This window comes from Tyto alba, unplaced genomic scaffold (assembly GCF_018691265.1).
Source record: "Tyto alba isolate M040663 unplaced genomic scaffold, T.alba_DEE_v4.0 Super-Scaffold_11, whole genome shotgun sequence".
In the NCBI taxonomy this organism is placed as follows: domain Eukaryota; kingdom Metazoa; phylum Chordata; class Aves; order Strigiformes; family Tytonidae; genus Tyto; species Tyto alba.
In genome coordinates, this window is record NW_024881273.1 from 12876749 (window position 1) to 12893670 (window position 16922).

The following is a 16922-nucleotide window of genomic DNA, read 5'->3' on the forward strand; positions in this document are numbered from 1 at the left end:
CTCAGATTAAGGGGGGAGGACGTCTGCCAGCCCCTCTTGGCAAAAGGTGCAGGGTGGCCTGTGGGGCTGTGTCTGGCTGTGTGGTGGTCCCCAGGGAGCTGGGAATCAGGGCTGCCCAAGGCTGGGGTCTGGCTCCCCCCAACACTCCCAGCCCCCCCAGCTCACTATTGGGGTGTATCGGAACTGCACCTTGGTGGGATGCACCCTGATATGTGGCTGAGCCGGTTGAGATGCTTCCTTGGGTGATGCTGGGACTCGGGGCGAGGCTAGGGGTCCTGCAGGAGCACCCAAAGGTGCCCACGAGTCCCACGGGTTGGATCAGGACCTGGCAGGCGCTTGTCATTCCCTCCACCTTGCTTGGGCCCCTCTCTGAGTCTGAGTGAGGCCATCCTGCAGGGACAGGGCAGCTAGCAAGCCTCGGCCCCCAGTCCCAGCCCCCCCCACCCCACCCCCCCGTGCCTGTGGGCAGCCCCAGGAGCCCACACCGGCCCCCGGCCCTGGGGGCAGGGACAGCCGTTGTGCTGGCTGCGAGCTGTGTTTCAGCCGCGGATCAGTTTGGCACCCCGAAGCAAACATGTCATATCAACAGGAGGGAAACATTTGCAGGTTCCCCTGCCTGCCCTTTGGCTTCGGCTTTCGCCCCTGCTCTTGCTTGCATAACGGCGTGGGGGGGGGGGAGGCAGGGCTGGCCCCCCTGGGGCCACCGCACAGCCAGCCCATAAATAGGGGATTGCCTGACTCTCCGGCACTGCAGCACTCTGCCTGCGGCTCGGCTCGGCTCGGCTCGGCTCGGCTCGGCTCGGCTCGGCTCGGCTCGGCTCGGCTCGGCTCGGCTCGGGGCAAAAGATGCGCGGCACGCTGCTCGGTGTCCTGGGGCTGGCCCTGCTCGGGGCACTGCACGCCCAGGACAGCGTTCCTGTGCAAACCGACTTCCAGCAGGACAAGGTGACCCAACCCGGCCGGCATCACCTGTGGGGGGGTTCGGGGTGTTTTGGGGGATCTTCACCCTGAAAATGTGTGGTGAGGGTGTTGGAGGTGGATCTGGGGCTAGGCTGGCCCTGATACTGGGGAGGGGGGGGGGGGCAGGGTGACTGGTACACCCTCATACACCCATCCCTGGGGAGCCCCCGGGGCCTCAGTTTGGTGGATCCAGAGGGGACACAGGATCCAGGCTCTAGCCTGTGGGGCAGGACTGAGTAGATGTGGGGCCAAGCCATCTCCTGTGCCATGGGGTGGGTGTAGATACACAGGGATTTTGTAGGAGGGACCGAGAAATGCCATCTCAGTTTGACAGTCAGCATGGAGATGGGCCATGAACCCCCCTCCCGAAAACAGGTCCTACCCTCCCCCCGCCACCCAGGCTCCCATAAAAACAAGGGCTGCTGTGCTAGGGTGTCCCACACACTCCTCTGCCCTCCCAGCCCCTGGGTGCTGGGCAAGCTCGGGGTGCTTGTGCTCCCTTTCCACCCTCAAGATGTGCAGGACCCAGAGCAGGACAGCCCCAGCCCAGCTGCACGTCGTGGGGCCTGGCCCCACAGCCTTGGAGTCCCACTGAGCCAGGGCAGAGGCCGTGCTGCCTGCTTCTCCAGGGAGCCCCCAGAAGGGTCCTGGGGGACACAGCAACCCCAGGGAGGTGTGTCCTGCAAGAATGAGGGTCTGGCATGTCCTGCAAGGGTGGTCCCAGCACAGCCCGTCTCCAAGGCTGACAGCTCCCTTCTTGGTGCACCAAGCTGCTAGCCCCAGGGACTAGGCTGGGATGAGTCATGCTGGTCCTGGGGTCCTGACCCCTCCTCATGCCCCCAGACGGGTGAAAATGGCATCTCAGTCCTGTTACCTCCTCCCCGGGCTTGGGGCAAAGAGGAAGGAAACACCCCAAGTGCTGGACAGTGAAGGGCATGTCGTAAACCATATCTCGGCGGGGTTTGTGGACTCTGAGATCTGTAGAAGCTCTGTGGGGGATGAGGATGCCAAGATGCCATCCTGCTGTGGGGTGCAGGCTGGCAGGGGAGGGGGAGGTGGCCTGGGCTGGGGCTGGTGGGTGGCAGAGGGCTGAGACGGGGTCTGCACTGGGCTGGCGGCTGAGCAGAGGTTGTGTGCAGCTCACGGGGAGATGGTACAGTATCGGCCTGGCCTCCAACTCCAACTGGTTCAAGGAGAAGAAGCACCTGATGAAGATGTGCGTCACGGTCATCTCCGTCACCACAGATGGGAACCTGGAAGTCACCTCCACCTACCCCAAGTATGGGCATGAGGAAGGGGTGGGTGAGCAGGGGGTGCTCCCCCATGGTGCCATGTCTGCAGCTATGTGTGGACTGGAGCATCCCCTCCTGGCCCCTCTGACATCCTCGTGCTGTGCTCCCCAGGGGCGACCAGTGTGAGAAGAGGAACAGCCTTTACACTAAGACGGAGCAGCCGGGGCGATTCAGCTACAGCAACCCACGTGAGTGCCTGGCTCCCAGCCCCTTCTCCTGCAGGGAGCCCCTGATGTGCTTCCAGCTCCCAGCCCACTCCCGCTGTTGCCAGCCCCTGCCCCTGTGCCCTCACCAGAGCACATCGGTGTCTGGTTTGGTGCCTGGGGCTGAGCCATGCCCTCCCTGTCCCCGCAGGCTGGGGCAGCAAGCACGACATCCGCGTGGTGGAGACCAACTACAACGAGTACGCCTTGGTGGCCACCCAGATCTCCAAGAGCACTGGCTCCTCCACCATGGTGCTGCTCTACAGTATGTCTGCCCTGGGGCCCCATTGCCGTCCACCCCACCGCCACCCTGGGATCCCCTAGGATGTCCTCAGCGGGGGGATCTCTCCCACAGGAGAAGGGCAGCATCATCTCCCAAGCTGGGGTGATCCGTGCGATGTCTGCGTCAGGACTTGCTTTCTGGGGAACTTGTCCCTTGCTGGGCTTCCTGCACCCCAGGGCAGCACGACCCCTTGCTGAGGTGGGGGGGGGGGGCTGTCTCTCACCCTGCTCTCTTCTACAGGCCGGACGAAGGAGCTCAGTCCTGAGCGCCTGGAGAGGTTCACTCAGTTCTCCAGGGAGCAGGGCCTGATGGATGAAGAGATCCTCATCCTGCCCCAGACGGGTGAGAAGTTGGAGGGGCAGGGGGCTGGCGGGGAGCAGGGTGTGAGGTACCCCAGGAGGGGCTGAGTTAGGGAGGAGACCCTCCTGTCTTCTCTCTGCCTCCCTGTGGGGCCGGCACTGGGGCCAGCCGTGGGGTACTGCTGGGCAGAGCCCCATGCAGGGCCCCCGGGGGGGCAGCGGTCCCCAGCCCCTGCAGGAGCTGATCTCTACTTTTCTTCCTTCTGCAGACAAATGCATGGCAGATGCTGCCTAGGTGAGTCCTGCCTTCACTGGGGCTCGGACCAACCCTGTGGGAGGGCAATGGGGGGTTGCTTAGAGCCACTCCAGCCTGCAAAGCCCCCGTCCCCCTTCCCAGCCCACCCAGGCTGCTCCTCTTTCTGGGGTCCCCCTTATCCCTAGGGGGGGGTCCCCCAGCCCATCCCCATGGGGTGGCTCTTTTGTGGCCCCAAGCTGTGGGTGGTGGGTGCCCACCCTCTCAGCACAGGGCTGGCAGGGCTGCTGTTCCCTGCCATGTCCCCCCCTCCACCTCCTCCAGTTCAGCTCCACTCACCCCCCTGTCTCTTCCAGGCAGACCCACCAGCTGCTGCTGGCCAGAGCCCCGAGAGCGCCAGGAGCTGGCAGCTGCCCCATCCCATCCTCTCCCCAGCGCACCCCCAGCACCACAGCAGCCTTCGCTCCCTGGCTTGACGCCCCACACCTGTACCCCTGTCCCTATTAAAGCCCATATAAAACCAGTCCCTCACCCTTGTCTGCTGGGGCGTTGCAGGGGAGCCCCAGTGGGGAGGGGGAAGCGTGGCTGGTGGTGGTGGGTTGGGCTGGGGCTGACACGGGGGTCACGGCTGCTCTCAGCTCCTGGCCATGGGGCTGCCAGGGTGGGATCCTGTGTGCACTTGTAACCCCAGGCCACAGTGCTGCCTGGCCAGCAAACCTGTCCAGTCCAGGGAGAAGGGGTGCCCAGGGCTGGGACCTGCTTGGGGTACCCACTCCCATATGCTTCCTCAGGCGCCCTGGACTACCTCAGCCTTGCTGCCTGTTTCCCTGACAGATAGCAGGCTGGCAGCATGGGAATGGAGTGATGGGCAATTCCAGGGTGGTTCTCTCCAAAAATGTGGGGGCAGGATAGACATGAACCAGAATGACATCTGTGAGTGCTGGATGTGGCTCAGCCCCAGCCGCCTGCCTGCTCTCCGTGCTGTCAGCCTGGACCCTCCCTGGGAGTGGGGTCTGTGCCCACTGCCGCAGCCTGGGAAGTCTCAGCTCCTTCTGGGGGGCATCAGGCTGTGTCTCAACCCCGGGCTTAAAACACCGGCCCAACCATCCTCCTTCTTGAGGCAGAATCCATCTCAGAACTGCCAGACCCTGGGGGCAGCGGGCCACAGCCAGGAGTGGGACACTGGGGCCACCCTCACCCCCCTCCTCAGGCGCAGCACTGGGCATGTGGCACTGTCTGGTCCCTGACATGCTCTGGGCTGGGTCTCACACAAGGCTGCATTCATCCAGGACTGGGAAATTAGAGGGGGAAGGAGCCAACTCTGTCACCTAATATGGGTACAAGTTATCCCTGCTCTTGTGTAACCTGTTGCATAAAGTGGGGGCGGGTGAGGGATGCTGCCAGTGCCGGGAGCTATAAAGGTGGGTGTGGGAAGAGGCAGGTCCATACAGCCTCTCCTGCCTGCATCCAGCCCCCGGAGCAAGGATGATAGCAGTGCTGCCCAGCCTAGCCCTGGCCCTGCTCTGCCTGCTGCGGGCAATGGCCGAGGTCCCTGTGCAGCCGGGTTTCAACGCCGAGAAGGTAATGGCACAGGGTGCCCACCCAGCCGGTCCTGCCTGGGCTGGAGGGGCTGGCTGGGGCAGGGTGCCCGTGCTGCATCCTCAGGCACCCCCCAGTCCTGGCCCTGAGCTGACACCAGGGCAGCTTCCAGAAAAAATGTAGATGCCTGTGCAAAATTGGGCTAGTCCTGGCCTGCTCTTGCTCTCTGTGGCCAGACCCAGTGGCTGCAGGGACATGAACATCCAGGGCCATGATGCCCCCGAGCATGTGGCTCTTCCCCAGGGAACAAGGGCCAGACACTGCACCGTCCTGCTGGCATGGGGCAGGGCAGAGCGTTCTGCGTGCAGGCGGGTGGGTGGCAGGTCCCCATGTTAGACTGGCTGGTCCCCACGGAGGGTGGCAGGTTCCCCCACTGCAGGCTGGCAGGTTCCTACAATGGGCAGGCAGGTCTCACATGGTGGGTGGCAGGTCCCCCACCATCGGCTAGCAAGTCCCCACAGAGGGTGGCAAGTCCCCATGGTTTTCCCAAACCCCACTGGTGCTGTCCTGATGCAGTTTGCAGGGACATGGCACATTGCAGCTGCTGTTTCCAACTGCTCCGTGTTCCTGAAGATGAAGGATGTGATGAAGTCATCTACCACCACTATCAGCTTTACGCCAGAGGGGGACCTGGCTATGAAGCTTGTCTGGCCCCTGTAAGTGTCCCCTCTGCTTGGGCCAGGGGACTCCCCTCCCCACTGAGGTGGCTGGATGAGGAACATCCTCGCACAGACCTGTTGCCCTGTGGTGCCCGGTCCCACCTGCACCCTGGCACATCCCACGAGCAGGCTGGGCTCCCCCTGTGCCCACCACCCTACTGCCCTCCCATAGGGCAGCCAGCCACGTTTGCTGTTTCCATTTTCCCTTTCCAGGCTGGACAGATGCCAAAAGCTTGAGCTACTCTTCCAGCGAAGCGAGGAGGCAGGGCACTATTTGGGTATGTGTGGGCAGGGGGGGGATTGGAGCCATGGACACTCTGAAATGGAGGGTGGGCATCACCAGTCCCCTGCACCCACGGAGCAGCATGAGGTGGGTTTGGCCCCCCTGCATCCATTGCTCGGTGAGAGGTCGTGCTGCAGGTGGGCACCCAGCTCTGCCAGATTGCACAGGGGTTCCCTTCTCATACCCCCTCAGGCAAATTTGAGGCTCAGACCCTGAACCGTGAGCCCCAGCAGGGACCATGGAGGTGCTCGGGCTGTGCCAGCTGGGCACTGTCTGGTATTCTTTAGCAGCACAAGAGAAGAGGGACCTGCGTGTGATGGAGACGGACTACAGCTCCTACGCCATCGTGCATGAGCTTCAGCAGAGAGAGCAGGATCCCAGCACTGCGCTGCAGCTCCTCAGTGGGTGCTGGGAGTGGGGACGGGTGCCCACGGCTCCCTGGGGAAGGGATAGGGGCACTGGGAGGGGGGGGGAGGGGAGCTGGGCTCCCCACCGCCGCCCAGGGCCACCACCGTCAGCACCCAATATGCTGGCACCCAGGGAATGAATGTTGGGGTGAATGAAGCCTTGCATCAAAAATATCCCCAGCTGGTTGTCGTTTGAACTGAAGCCCTGCTGCAGTGTGCCAGTTCAGCTGCATACCCCCAGCCCTGCCAGCTGCCCCATACACCCCAGGCAGGTGGGTCACTCATCCCAAAGGGCTTGTGCCCTTTTGCTGCCTGCTCAGGACAGCCATGGGGTACCCAGTGTCCCCCCTGCATGCCCATGGCTTCACCTTTGCCCTTCCCTGGGGTCCCCATCACTGCTCCACGTTCCTGCCACACTTACCAGCCCTCATTTCGGGTGTCTGGTTGCAGCACGGGAGCAGGACGTGAACCCTCAGCTCCTACAGAAGTTTGAAGAGCTTATCCCCACTGTGGGCCTGACCAAGGACATGCTGGTCGTCCTGCCCAAGTCGGGTGAGTGCCAGGAGGGCACAGGGTGGCATGCACGGCCCCTCTGTGTGGGGATGCTGCACACGGGCTCGGGCCACTGCTCACCCATCTCTTTGCTTTTCAACAGATCAGTGCACCAAGGCTGTCAGGTGAGCATGGCTGGGGGAAGCTGGTTCTCCCTCCCGGCATGGCCTGGGCTGAGCAGGTACTTGCAGCCCCCCCAGGGAGCCCCCCACCTGCCTCAGTGCTCTGTGCCACACTGGCTTTCCCCTGCTCTAACTACTTGTTCGTCTGTCCTTCCTCACTGCAGCTGAAGGGGCCGACGCCAGGGCTGTGTGTCCTCCAGACCTGGTGGAAACCAGCTTCTGCTCCCCTCTCTGTGGTGCCCTTTCCCATTCTCCCCAGCTGGGCTCTGCCAGACCTACTGCCCCACACCAGCATCATGCCTTGTCCTCCTAAATAAATAGGTGAAGAAGCTGCCCCAGAAGTTGGTGCTTTTGTTGGTGGGAGCAAGGGTGCCGCCAAGATCCCCAGGCACCCTGAGCCCAGTAGCCCTCGGTCCAACCTTTCCTCTCCGCACCCCAGGGGTGTTGTTTGCTGTGCCCAGCATGGTGAGGATGGGGAAGGTGCAGTAGGACAGCTTACTGGGATGAGGGCAGGGGGAAATCGAGCTGAGATGAAGAGGGGTTCGTACAGCTTGTCTGGGAGGGCGGTGGATCTGGGCAGGCAGGGTTAAGTGGTCAGGCTGCCCAGCCCTGCCTGCATGGGCTCTGACTTCTGGCAGGAAACTTGTCCCCAGGACATCCCATTCCCTGCTCAGTTCCCCCCAGGGGCCACCCAGGAGGGAGCGGGGCTGCACCATGGCTGCCCAGGGTAAATGGCGCGGCAGGACAGGGACCCCCACGCCTGTCTCCCATCCCCCTTGATCCCCTCATCTGCCCACTGACCAAGGGAGGACCATGCTGCTATGACCCCCGAGGGCAGCATCCATCCCCCTCCACCTCCTGCAGAGCGGAGGCAGCCCCTGGTTTCCCCCACTGCCCCCCTGCCCCAGAGCGAGGGTCCCTCGGTGCCCAGCCAGGTGCAGGGCTGAGAGGAAGCAGCACGGACCCTTTCGGGGCTGTGACCCCAGGAGAATGCCAGAGCCAGGGCACAGGGGACATCACACCCTGGGAAGGAGGGGACACACTCCCACAGTGACACGAACCCCTTCTGCCTACCCCGCTCCGGGTGCAGCCTGCTTTGCGGGCCCTGAGTGCCCCAGAGCAGATGCATGAGCCTACACGGGTGCCGTGGGGCCAGGCCATGCTGGCAGCGCGCGGCTCCTGGGTTTGGGCACAAGTTGTTGGCCAGAGGGATGGGTCACCGAGCCCCTTCGACATGGGTCACTGCGTGACGGTGCTGCCATGGCCCATGCCAGGAAGCACCTCCCCACTCCTCCCGGCAGCCCTCTGGCAGCCAGCTGGGAAACAAAAGCTCTCTTTGTTCTTTCACAAGCAACTAAAAGAAACGGGGAAAATCCCAAATTTCAGCACTGGTGCAACAGCTCCTGCAACCCCGCTTCTCAGCCCCCTCCGGGGCTTGCAGGCATTTCCCTTCTTTTGCAATACACCAGGCTGTTTACCCTGGGGTGACTTCAGCCCTTCAAAACCACCACCTTGACCAAGCCAACACCAGCAGCGTTGTCCGTGCAGCTCGGCACACAGTAGCACTTGGGTAGGCAGAGGCGGGGAGAGCATGACACTATAAAACTAGCAGCCCTGGTACTGCTCTCCATCCTGCTGGTGAAGCCAGAGGAGGCTGCAGCAAGATGAGGACCATGGGGCTGATCCTGGGACTGGCCCTGCTCTGCTTGCTGCACGTGGAGGCTGAGGACCTTGGGGCTGTGGCGCTGGACAAGAGCAAGGTGATCTGCAGCATCCAGGGAAGGGAAGGTGGGAGCATGGCCTCCAGTTGCCAGGGTGGGGACCGGAGAGGTGTTTTGGCATTGGGGACAGCTGGTGACACCACAGTCACCGCTGGCTCCGCTGTCACACCCAAGGAGGGGCAGTCACTCAGCTCTAGCATAAGTGCCCCAGCAGGGATTTCAGTGCCTGGAGGAGAAGTGGGTGTCCCATGGCCTGAGGGTGTCCTGGCTCTGTCCCCAAGGAGGGGACAGCCCCTGCCTGCTCCTCTGGACTCACAGCCCACCCTCACTGCCAGATTGCAGGGAAATGGTACATCATTGCTCTGGCCTCTGACTCCAAGAGCTATCTCCAGAAGAAGGACGAGCTGAAGATGGCAATGGCCACCATCACAGTCCTGGGAGAGAGCGACTTGAAGGTCTCCTTTGCAATTCCCACGTAAGTGACAAGTGCTTTTCTCCATGGGCTTCACTGACTGACCTCCCTAGACCTTCACCAATGGACCTCCACCTGGGTGCCTCCACCCAGCACCCACCAGAGACCTGGGAGGGGTGTGAGGCAGGACCACCAGCCCGTGGTTTAAAACAGGGGCTCAGGAGAGCTGTATCGTGGGGCCCCTTCTTCAGGGCAGGCCAGTCAGGCTCACAGCAGTACCAGCCAGGAACGGTCCCATCACAGGGGCTGAGACACTCTTCTGCTCCCAGCAGGGACGCAGCAGGGTGATAAGGGACCCTGTGATTAAAGCTTTCCCAGCAGGACCAGCATCATCCCAAAAGCCCAGAGCGTGAGCAAGGGAACGTCTGTGTGACCCCATGGGATGATCCTTGGGTGCCAGTGTTGTGCCCTGCCAGCCTAGGCACCCATTTCTCCAAGGATGGCATCTGTCCCCTTGATGAGACACACCATCCCAACCCTGAACAGCAAGTCCCACATCTCGGGTAGCAACTCCAGAGCCAGAATCCCCAGGAGAGAGGAAAGGGGGTCACTTCACCCCAGCCAGAGCACCCTTCACTATTTTACAGCCCTGAAGGATGTAAGAAATTGGAGTCCATCTACAAGCAAACAGGCATCCCGGGTGAATACTACAGCTCTGGTGAGTGGGGGGAGCCCAGCCCCGGGGATGGAGTGGAGGCATTTCCCATCATCCCTGTCTGAAATGGCTGGTTGTCCCTGGAGATGGCCCTCAGGGGTGCCTGCCTGCCCCTCCTGAGGTCCTGAGTGGGACATCCTTCTGTGGCCAGTTGACAGCTGCACCCCAGGGCTGGTCCGTACCAGGGCTGGTGTCCCACCAGTGTGGTGAACCCCCCTGCTCCATCCCTCTGGGAAGCTGGTCTGGGATAAGACACGTTCGGACAGAACTTAAACCCTGTGGAAAAAGCAGGTTCATTCTGCAAAGGGACTGTGGATGGATGTTCCCAAGGGATGATGCAAGAGTGATTTCCCACCATCCCCAGCCCAAGTGTTAGTCTGACACTCGTCGGGCTACTCCACTGTCAGCGGCGTCCATTCCCAGTCCCTCCTGTGTTCACGTTCCAGTCCCTCCGTCCCTCTGCTCTGCTGTGAGCTAGGGGCTCCCCCAGGCTTTCAGAGGAGCCCTAGCAAGAAGAAAAAGCAGGACAGAGAGACTAAGACAGATGAACTGGGTGGGCCTGGCCCCTGGCATCCTGAGTCACACTCTTACAGCCCTTTTGCAGTGTGGCAGTTCTCAGGAGGAGGTAATTCATTTTTCCTTTCTGTCCTTTTGCAGACAGAGGCAATAGAACAGCACGGGTGGTGGATACCGATGGAAAGACATACGCAGTTATCTTTGTCTCCAGAGTGAAGGATGGGAAGACCTTGCGCATGCTGAGGCTCTACAGTGCGTAGCCACTGGCGGTCTGCCTGGGGTGACCAGCTGGGAGGTGTCGGGGTGCTTTGTAGTGTCCTGAGAGGCCAGGAGTCAGGGAGACTGCAGGAGAGACCCCCACCCTCCTCACTGCTGCCCTCCTGCACTGAGTGGGGTGAAGGAGAGGGGCTGGGGCCACTGTGTGTTCCCTGCGTGGCAGGGGAAGGGGCAATGATTTGGGGCTGGTGGGAGAGGCTGGGGCTCAGGCTTCTGCACTGTGCTGGGAGACCGTGGCCTTGGGTAAGTCACTTGGTGAAATGGGGCAAAGAGCAGGGTCCTGCTGCTAGGGGAGTAGAAATGATGGGGATGGGACCCAAGAGAGGACACTGTGCTGCTGCCAGGAACTCTGCTTCGTCTTGTCCCCTGGGAGGGGTTTCTCATGTGCCTGGCCAGCACTGCTCTCCAGGACCTCAAGCAGTGCCTCCAACCTTCTCCCAAGGACCGTCATCCATCCTGTCCTTGCCTGGGTGCACTCACCAGCTGCCCAGGAGATGCAGGGACAGGCCACAGCCTGGAGCTGACTCACATCTTTGCCTTTAGGCAGAACCTGGCAGGTGAGCCCCAGAATCACAGCACTGTTCAAGAAGCTTGCGAGGGAGAAGAGCTTCACCAACGAGATGATCAGGATGCTGCCCAGACAGGGTGAGCACTGCCCAGCACCATGTTGGTCTGGCTTAGTTGATACGGGGAGGCAGAACACGTCAGCAGGGACCAGCTCAGCCCATCACTGACACTACTTTGTGGTCTGAGCTGGAAGAAGAAAGTGCTGGAAGCAAGAGGCGGTCTGGCTTGGCACGTTGTGGCTTTCACCTTGATTAAGTTCATTTCTGGGTTGTCTATTTTGGGTGCTAAATGGGACTAGCCAGACCACAGCCCTGGGACTCAGCCTTTCTCTTTATTTTCACAGATGAATGCAGCCTCGATGAAGTGTAGGTGAGTTGCTACAGTGCAACACGGTGTTTGCAATGTCCTCAGCTGGAAATTGCCCTTCTTAGTGTCCCAGCAAGGCCCACCATGAAATCTTCAAATTACTCGGGGGGGGCTAAGTTGTTTGAACACGTGTTGGAGCTTGCACTCAGGTAGGACTGTCCCCTTTGGAGCTGCTCTGCAGTGGGGACCCCCAGGGTACAGCTGACTGACAGTGAGCAAGGGCACTTGAACTGAAACCACCGGTTCAGTGGAGAAACAGCTGCAAAGCTCATCCAGCAGTGAGGACTGGGACACCAGCTCTTGCCAAAAGGGACCCTGGGGTTGTGGACCAGCAAAACAGGTCAGAGGCTGGGTTGGTGTCTCACCACGCAAAACATGTTTGTTGTTGACCCACTCTGCCTTGTGATTTCCCACTACACATTCAGTTGTAGGGGTTATCTAGAAATTAATTTCTGGAGATGGTTCACCCTACAGAGCTGGGGAAAACTGGAAGAGAATGCACTGATCCTAATGGAGAGCCCTGCTTGGCCCTCTCCATTGGTCTCCTCACCTTAAATACTCAGCCCACCTCTCCTGGATGTTTTCTAGGACTTGTGGGCTGGCTGGTAGATGCTCCTGACGGGTGATACAAGATCCACGCGCTGAAGCTCCAGGCTGCTGCTCCACCATCCCTTTTCTCAGATCACTAGGCAAGGCTCTGACATGTCCCCTGCTCCTCCAGTGCACAGTCCCTCCTTTTTGCCAAATAAACAGAAACTCATCCCAGATCTTGGTGTAGCTGTCTGGGGAGAACCTGGGCATGTGGTCCCTTCTGTTGTCCTCCTGGGGTCAGTGAATGGTGAGTCATCAGGAGCAATTCTGGGCTGAGCTCACCCAAGCGAGGGCAGTTTTAGAGCCCACCAGGCTTTTCCCTCCTGGGTGCCTCCCATGGGGCAGGACCATGGCCAGGCAGAGGTGAGGCAAGGGATGCGGTGAGGCTGGAAATCCTGTGGGCATGAGGGACTGGATGAAGAAAGGCCATAGGACTTGGGCACAGAGATTGAGGCTGGAGTTTGGAGGGCTGCAAACACCGCTCCTGCCCAACTCACCTTCCCTCTGCTCGCCTGCTGCCACTGCAGCCCTCTGCTCCCCCAGAGCCCTGCTTGTCCACCAGCTCAGGTTGAGCCAAGACAGGGGCAAGACTCAGCTTTTGGACCCCTCATCCCTGCAGTGCTGCAGGGCTGATGGAAGGTGGAAGGTGGCTGCCTGAATCCTCTGGACCCAAACCTGGAGAGCTGGCATGGGGCTGCTCTGTCCCTGGGTGCCATGCAGAGAGAGCCCCCACTGGATTCAGATTATCCGGTGGTGGTGGACATCTGCCATTAGAGACTGTCTTCCTGTGAATTTATATTTCTGAAATCCCACTCCATCCTTCCCTTCCTGCTCTGCTCAGCTCCTCGAAGCCACCTGGGAGAAACCACAGCCCACCCGGGGTAACCCATGTCCCCAGTGAAGCCCTGTCACTTCACACACGCTTATCTCCAGAGCTCAGGCAGTGCTCACAGGCACCAAGGTCTGGCAGGGTATGAAGCATCTTGTGCCTTTCCTGGAAAAGGAAGTTCCTCCCAAAATCCTCTCTGTTGGCCTTTCCACCCTGCCTGTCCCTGCCCATCACCTGGATGCTCATTTCAGCCTGGGACCTGACTTGCTGCTGCGTGACTGTAACAGGTACCCCTGGAAGGTGTTGTCCCAGCAGCTGAGCACCTTGGGATGTTCCTAGGTGCTCCTTTCTGCTCCCACAGACTGGGAAAATACATCTGGGAAACTGCCTCTCCTGAACTTGAGGATCATGAGAGCTGGACATGTCCCAGCAGCAGCAGGTCAAAGGGCCTCACTGGGACTTTCCAATCCAGTGTCATCTCCACCCTCCTTGGAAGGATCCCAGCGTTTCCATCAGGAATTCTCCCCAGCAATTTGGACTGGAACAGTACGGCATTTGCAGCACTCCCAAGAGTGCCAGGCCGACACACAGCTTTGCCTTGAGGCTTGATTTTGGTACATGTATTAATGCAGATGGAAACATCCCACTGCCAGCAACTCCCTTCACCAAGGGCCTTGTGTGATGGGCAGGCCCAGTGTCGCCACAGGGTGTTCCAGACAAATATCTCCTTCCTGATATGTGCAGGCATCACCCTGCCAGAGAGCAGTGACGTCATTTCTCTCTGCCACAGCAGGATGCATAGAGGTTGTAATTTCAGACCTTTTCTGGGCGTGAGTCCCCTCCTTGTAAAGTAGGCAGGGGGTCTCCACCGCAGCCCTCCACAATCCCTCAGCCCTCTCATCAAGCCTGTCCCTCTACCTGCTGCTCATCCAATGTTCATCAGGCTGCACAGTTCCTCTCCCAGCACCCTGCCTTCAACAGCGGGCAGGCACAGGGGCAAGGAGAGGCATGCAGGGACAGGGTGAAAAAAAGGGTTGTACCTGCTCCCTTTGTTCCCCCCAGCAAACCTGGCCAGATATCATTGTATATTTAATGACATGGGACTTTTCTTCCTTGAATGTTTCTAAGGGCTTCTTGGGGTGAGGCACCTTCTTGGCACTGGTAGCATCCTGCAACAAGGAGCTTCACCATCTCTCTCTGCACTCCCTTTAGCTTGCTGCAGTGGTTTCACCTGGAGCTCCTTGGCTGGGTGCTGTGGGAGCACACTGGTGAGATGGGCTGGCAAGGACCAGGTTGGTGCAGAGGAGATCAGCCCAGGCACCTGGGTCCCAACTAACTGCTGGAGAGAGCATAGAGGTGTTGGGTCAAGGAAGGTGCTGGACCAGCCTTTGATGCAATTTGGAGACTCACAGCCAATGGCTGCAGTTCTTGCTGGTGATGCAAGATTATCTTCTCTACTTATCCTCTTCATGTTGTTCCAGATCTTATATTGTTAACAAGCCTCCTTGCTCTCCCAGTTCTGCCTCTCATCCTTCTCCCTCCCTTGCTTAGGCCATGTACCTGCTGGGGCTGGGTGACCAGACCTGGACCTCCACCCAGCTGGGAAGGTGTGGGTACAGCTTAGATTTACATGGTGCCTTGTCCTGTTCTCCAATCTTCTCCTAAGTTCTCACGCTTCCACCTTTGGCACCTGCTACATGTGGATGAGATGTTTTACAAGATGTCTGTTGGCACAGTGTGCTCCTTGGGTGATCTTCCTCCCTTCTTTGATCTCTCATTTATCCAAGTGAGGATCTCCCTCCCTAGCCTATGGCAGCTTCTCCCCTGCAAGCTTTGAGAGAGACCCTCCCCAGCTGACCATGTGATGTCCAATACCTATATCTTGTTGACTCCTCCAGAAATTGTATTTCTGAGATGTGATTTTCCTGTGCAAAAGTTGGATTCAGTCTACCCTGTGACATAATTTGTCCAAACATCAACCAGGTCTGCCATTTATTACAGCTTTTGTATCTGCCCACAATGCATAGTAAATCTACTTGTCTGTAGTCTCTTTACCTCTGACAACCTCTTTAAAAGCCAGCATATTTGCATTTTCTAGTCTTCTGGTAGCAAAGGTGAGTCTAGGCAGCAGATGACATGCTGGAGTGAAAAGTTTGAGTTTCATACCTGATTTACTTTGACTGGAAATGTAATTTTCTCCATCTTACTACTCACTTGCACTTCTTCAGTGCTGGGACAGACCTTTTCAAGTGTTTGTAAAAGAGATCATCTAGCCTGGGGATCCACCAAAGCACCTCCTCAGCCAAGGTGGATGTAGAGTTTCTTCACATTTCTACCAGCCTATTTTATTTGAATACTCACTCTGAATTTGACTGGCTACTGCTCAAACATTTTCTAGTATTAAAGTTCTGCTTCTGGTGCCTTTGAAGAAAGGAATGTATCTAACTGCAGATGTCATTCCTCATAGTAGAAGAGCAAGGGGCCAAATTTTGGTGCTTTCGTTGTTTGTTTTACACTGTTGCCAGTTAACTTACCAGGGGTTATTTTACTGTCTTCATGTGGATGCAACTTCAGCAAGTTTAAGAACATTTATCTTATTTCTGATCAGCTTCTTTAAATTGATTTAATAGTGCTGGTTTCCATTTAGGCTTTCCCTTTGTAATGTTGTTTAGGGTTTGGATTTGCTAATATCGGCTTAAGTGTCCAGAGTGAATCTAAACTGGTCTTTCCAGACAATCTCTGTGCCATATGTGATATTTAATCCTCTTGACTTTCCACTTTATCCCCTTTTAAAAATAAAATATGACTGTATTGGATTGTCTCTGGTTCTAAGCATAGCACTGGCTGCCATGAGAATGGCGTTCGACTTCAGCCTGTGAACCAGGTCCTGCTTGCTCCTCAGGACCTGTGGGCTCTTGGCCATCAACCTGAGTCTACAGGTGACCATCTAACCTGCCCGGAGCAACGGTGCATTAGAGCCTTCTGGATGCATGTGATGGTTGCCAGCACCACTGTCACCAGCTGGTGGTATGGTCACCACAGCTGGAGTCACTCCAATGACATGCAGTCATCAGGTCTCGTCCATCTGTCTTGGATGGTGTAGAGTGAGACCATGGGGTTCCCCAAGTGTAGGATGTAGGACCTGGTGGGTGCCAGCTCAGCTGAGCCTTTCCCCACCCTCCATCCCTCCTTGGGGATGGCCCCTCACCAGGATCTGAGTGTGGGCATTGGAATAAACAGTTTGACCTTCCACAGGTCAGGAGTGTGCCACCTTTAAATTGCCAACTACTGCTTGTAGACACCTCTGCACTTGTCTGAGCCCTACAGAGGAATAAACACTGTTTTTGATCCCTAGTTTGGGAAGGGGTAAATATAGCTCCTGTTCCCAGATGTTACAGTGGCACAAGCAGTCCCCTGGAGCCTTTTCAGAAGTTAAGACTACAGAAGTTCAGAAACTTTTAATGACACAACTGAGAACCACTAATAGTGAGGAAAAAACTGCAGTGCTGCTGGGACAGCAAAGTGGTCTTTCGGGCCACAGCTTCACAAGGCACCAGCAACAGAAACGCAACCAGCTTTGGATGTTCCCTCTTCCTCCAGGTGTTTAAAGCTGTTGAAAGCTTGTGTCTATTTTCAACCTGGATCATCTCAGGATGTGGTTTTATACTATGGGTCTACAACTGGATGACTCAACAGGGCTGATGAGAAGTGTCTGGTGGCCTGAAGGTGGGAAGCAGTGCGGTTGGGTACTTCCCAAGCTGCCAGTGTCGGCATCTCCTGAAATGTGTGAAGATGCATCAGTCCCAGCAATGTCCAACATCAGTGATGATGAGCAAGCTTTCATGACAACAAAGCTCTGGGGACAAGTTGTTATGCTGGAGCTGCCATTCAGAGAGGCCACAGCAGCCCCCAGAATGGAGTAGCACAAACCTCCTGACGTTCAGCCAAGGCAAATGCAAAGTCCTGCCACTGCGCTGGGCTAACCCCATGCAACTGGGCAGACTGGGCCTGCAGAGA

The 16922-nt window shown here is 58.1% G+C and overlaps 3 protein-coding genes across 7 annotated transcripts; all 3 read left to right on the forward strand.

The window, feature by feature from the left end:
- Positions 1-772: 772 nt before the first annotated feature.
- LOC122152411 (lipocalin-like) lies at positions 773-3813 on the forward strand. Of its 2 annotated transcripts, none has more exons than XM_042786850.1 (7): positions 773-945; positions 2100-2239; positions 2364-2440; positions 2607-2720; positions 2979-3080; positions 3307-3332; positions 3651-3813. In XM_042786850.1, exons 1-6 carry the CDS (start codon positions 847-849, stop codon positions 3330-3332), a joined length of 558 nt encoding a protein of 185 aa, XP_042642784.1. In that variant the 5' UTR covers positions 773-846; the 3' UTR covers positions 3651-3813. The 2 variants fall into 2 exon arrangements, with proteins under 2 accessions (XP_042642784.1, XP_042642783.1); XM_042786849.1 differs by having other exon boundaries at positions 774-945; positions 3647-3813.
- A 117-nt stretch (positions 3814-3930) lies between these two features.
- LCN15 (lipocalin 15) lies at positions 3931-7250 on the forward strand. Of its 4 annotated transcripts, XM_032995429.2 has the most exons (7): positions 3931-4871; positions 5406-5545; positions 5762-5826; positions 6119-6232; positions 6689-6790; positions 6894-6915; positions 7077-7250. In XM_032995429.2, exons 1-7 carry the CDS (start codon positions 4776-4778, stop codon positions 7078-7080), a joined length of 543 nt encoding a protein of 180 aa, XP_032851320.2. In that variant the 5' UTR covers positions 3931-4775; the 3' UTR covers positions 7081-7250. The 4 variants fall into 4 exon arrangements, 3 of the variants coding, with proteins under 3 accessions (XP_032851320.2, XP_032851150.2, XP_032851254.2); XR_004407410.2 differs by having other exon boundaries at positions 4762-5545; positions 6894-6971; XM_032995259.2 differs by having other exon boundaries at positions 4762-5545.
- Positions 7251-8447: 1197 nt separating this feature from the next.
- Positions 8448-12250, forward strand: LCNL1 (lipocalin like 1). Its single transcript, XM_032995686.2, has 7 exons — positions 8448-8672; positions 8969-9108; positions 9693-9763; positions 10418-10528; positions 11096-11197; positions 11463-11488; positions 12074-12250. Exons 1-6 carry the CDS (start codon positions 8577-8579, stop codon positions 11486-11488), a joined length of 546 nt encoding a protein of 181 aa, XP_032851577.1. The 5' UTR covers positions 8448-8576; the 3' UTR covers positions 12074-12250.
- The last annotated feature ends 4672 nt before the right edge of the window (positions 12251-16922 follow it).

Excerpts from the sequence above, each read along its gene's own strand:
- LCNL1 (XM_032995686.2), top strand. The coding sequence starts at position 8,577 with ATGAGGACCATGGGGCTGATCCTGGGACTGGCCCTGCTCTGCTTGCTG. Across the intron at positions 8,673-8,968 it reads TGGCGCTGGACAAGAGCAAG|ATTGCAGGGAAATGGTACAT; the intron begins GTGATCTGCAGC and ends CCTCACTGCCAG. Across the intron at positions 10,529-11,095 it reads GCGCATGCTGAGGCTCTACA|GCAGAACCTGGCAGGTGAGC; the intron begins GTGCGTAGCCAC and ends CTTTGCCTTTAG.
- LOC122152411 (XM_042786850.1), top strand. The coding sequence starts at position 847 with ATGCGCGGCACGCTGCTCGGTGTCCTGGGGCTGGCCCTGCTCGGGGCA. Across the intron at positions 2,240-2,363 it reads GTCACCTCCACCTACCCCAA|GGGCGACCAGTGTGAGAAGA; the intron begins GTATGGGCATGA and ends TGTGCTCCCCAG. Across the intron at positions 2,441-2,606 it reads ATTCAGCTACAGCAACCCAC|GCTGGGGCAGCAAGCACGAC; the intron begins GTGAGTGCCTGG and ends CTGTCCCCGCAG.
- LCN15 (XM_032995259.2), top strand. The coding sequence starts at position 5,286 with ATGGGCAGGCAGGTCTCACATGGTGGGTGGCAGGTCCCCCACCATCGG. Across the intron at positions 5,546-5,761 it reads ATGAAGCTTGTCTGGCCCCT|GCTGGACAGATGCCAAAAGC; the intron begins GTAAGTGTCCCC and ends TTCCCTTTCCAG. Across the intron at positions 6,233-6,688 it reads CACTGCGCTGCAGCTCCTCA|CACGGGAGCAGGACGTGAAC; the intron begins GTGGGTGCTGGG and ends GTCTGGTTGCAG.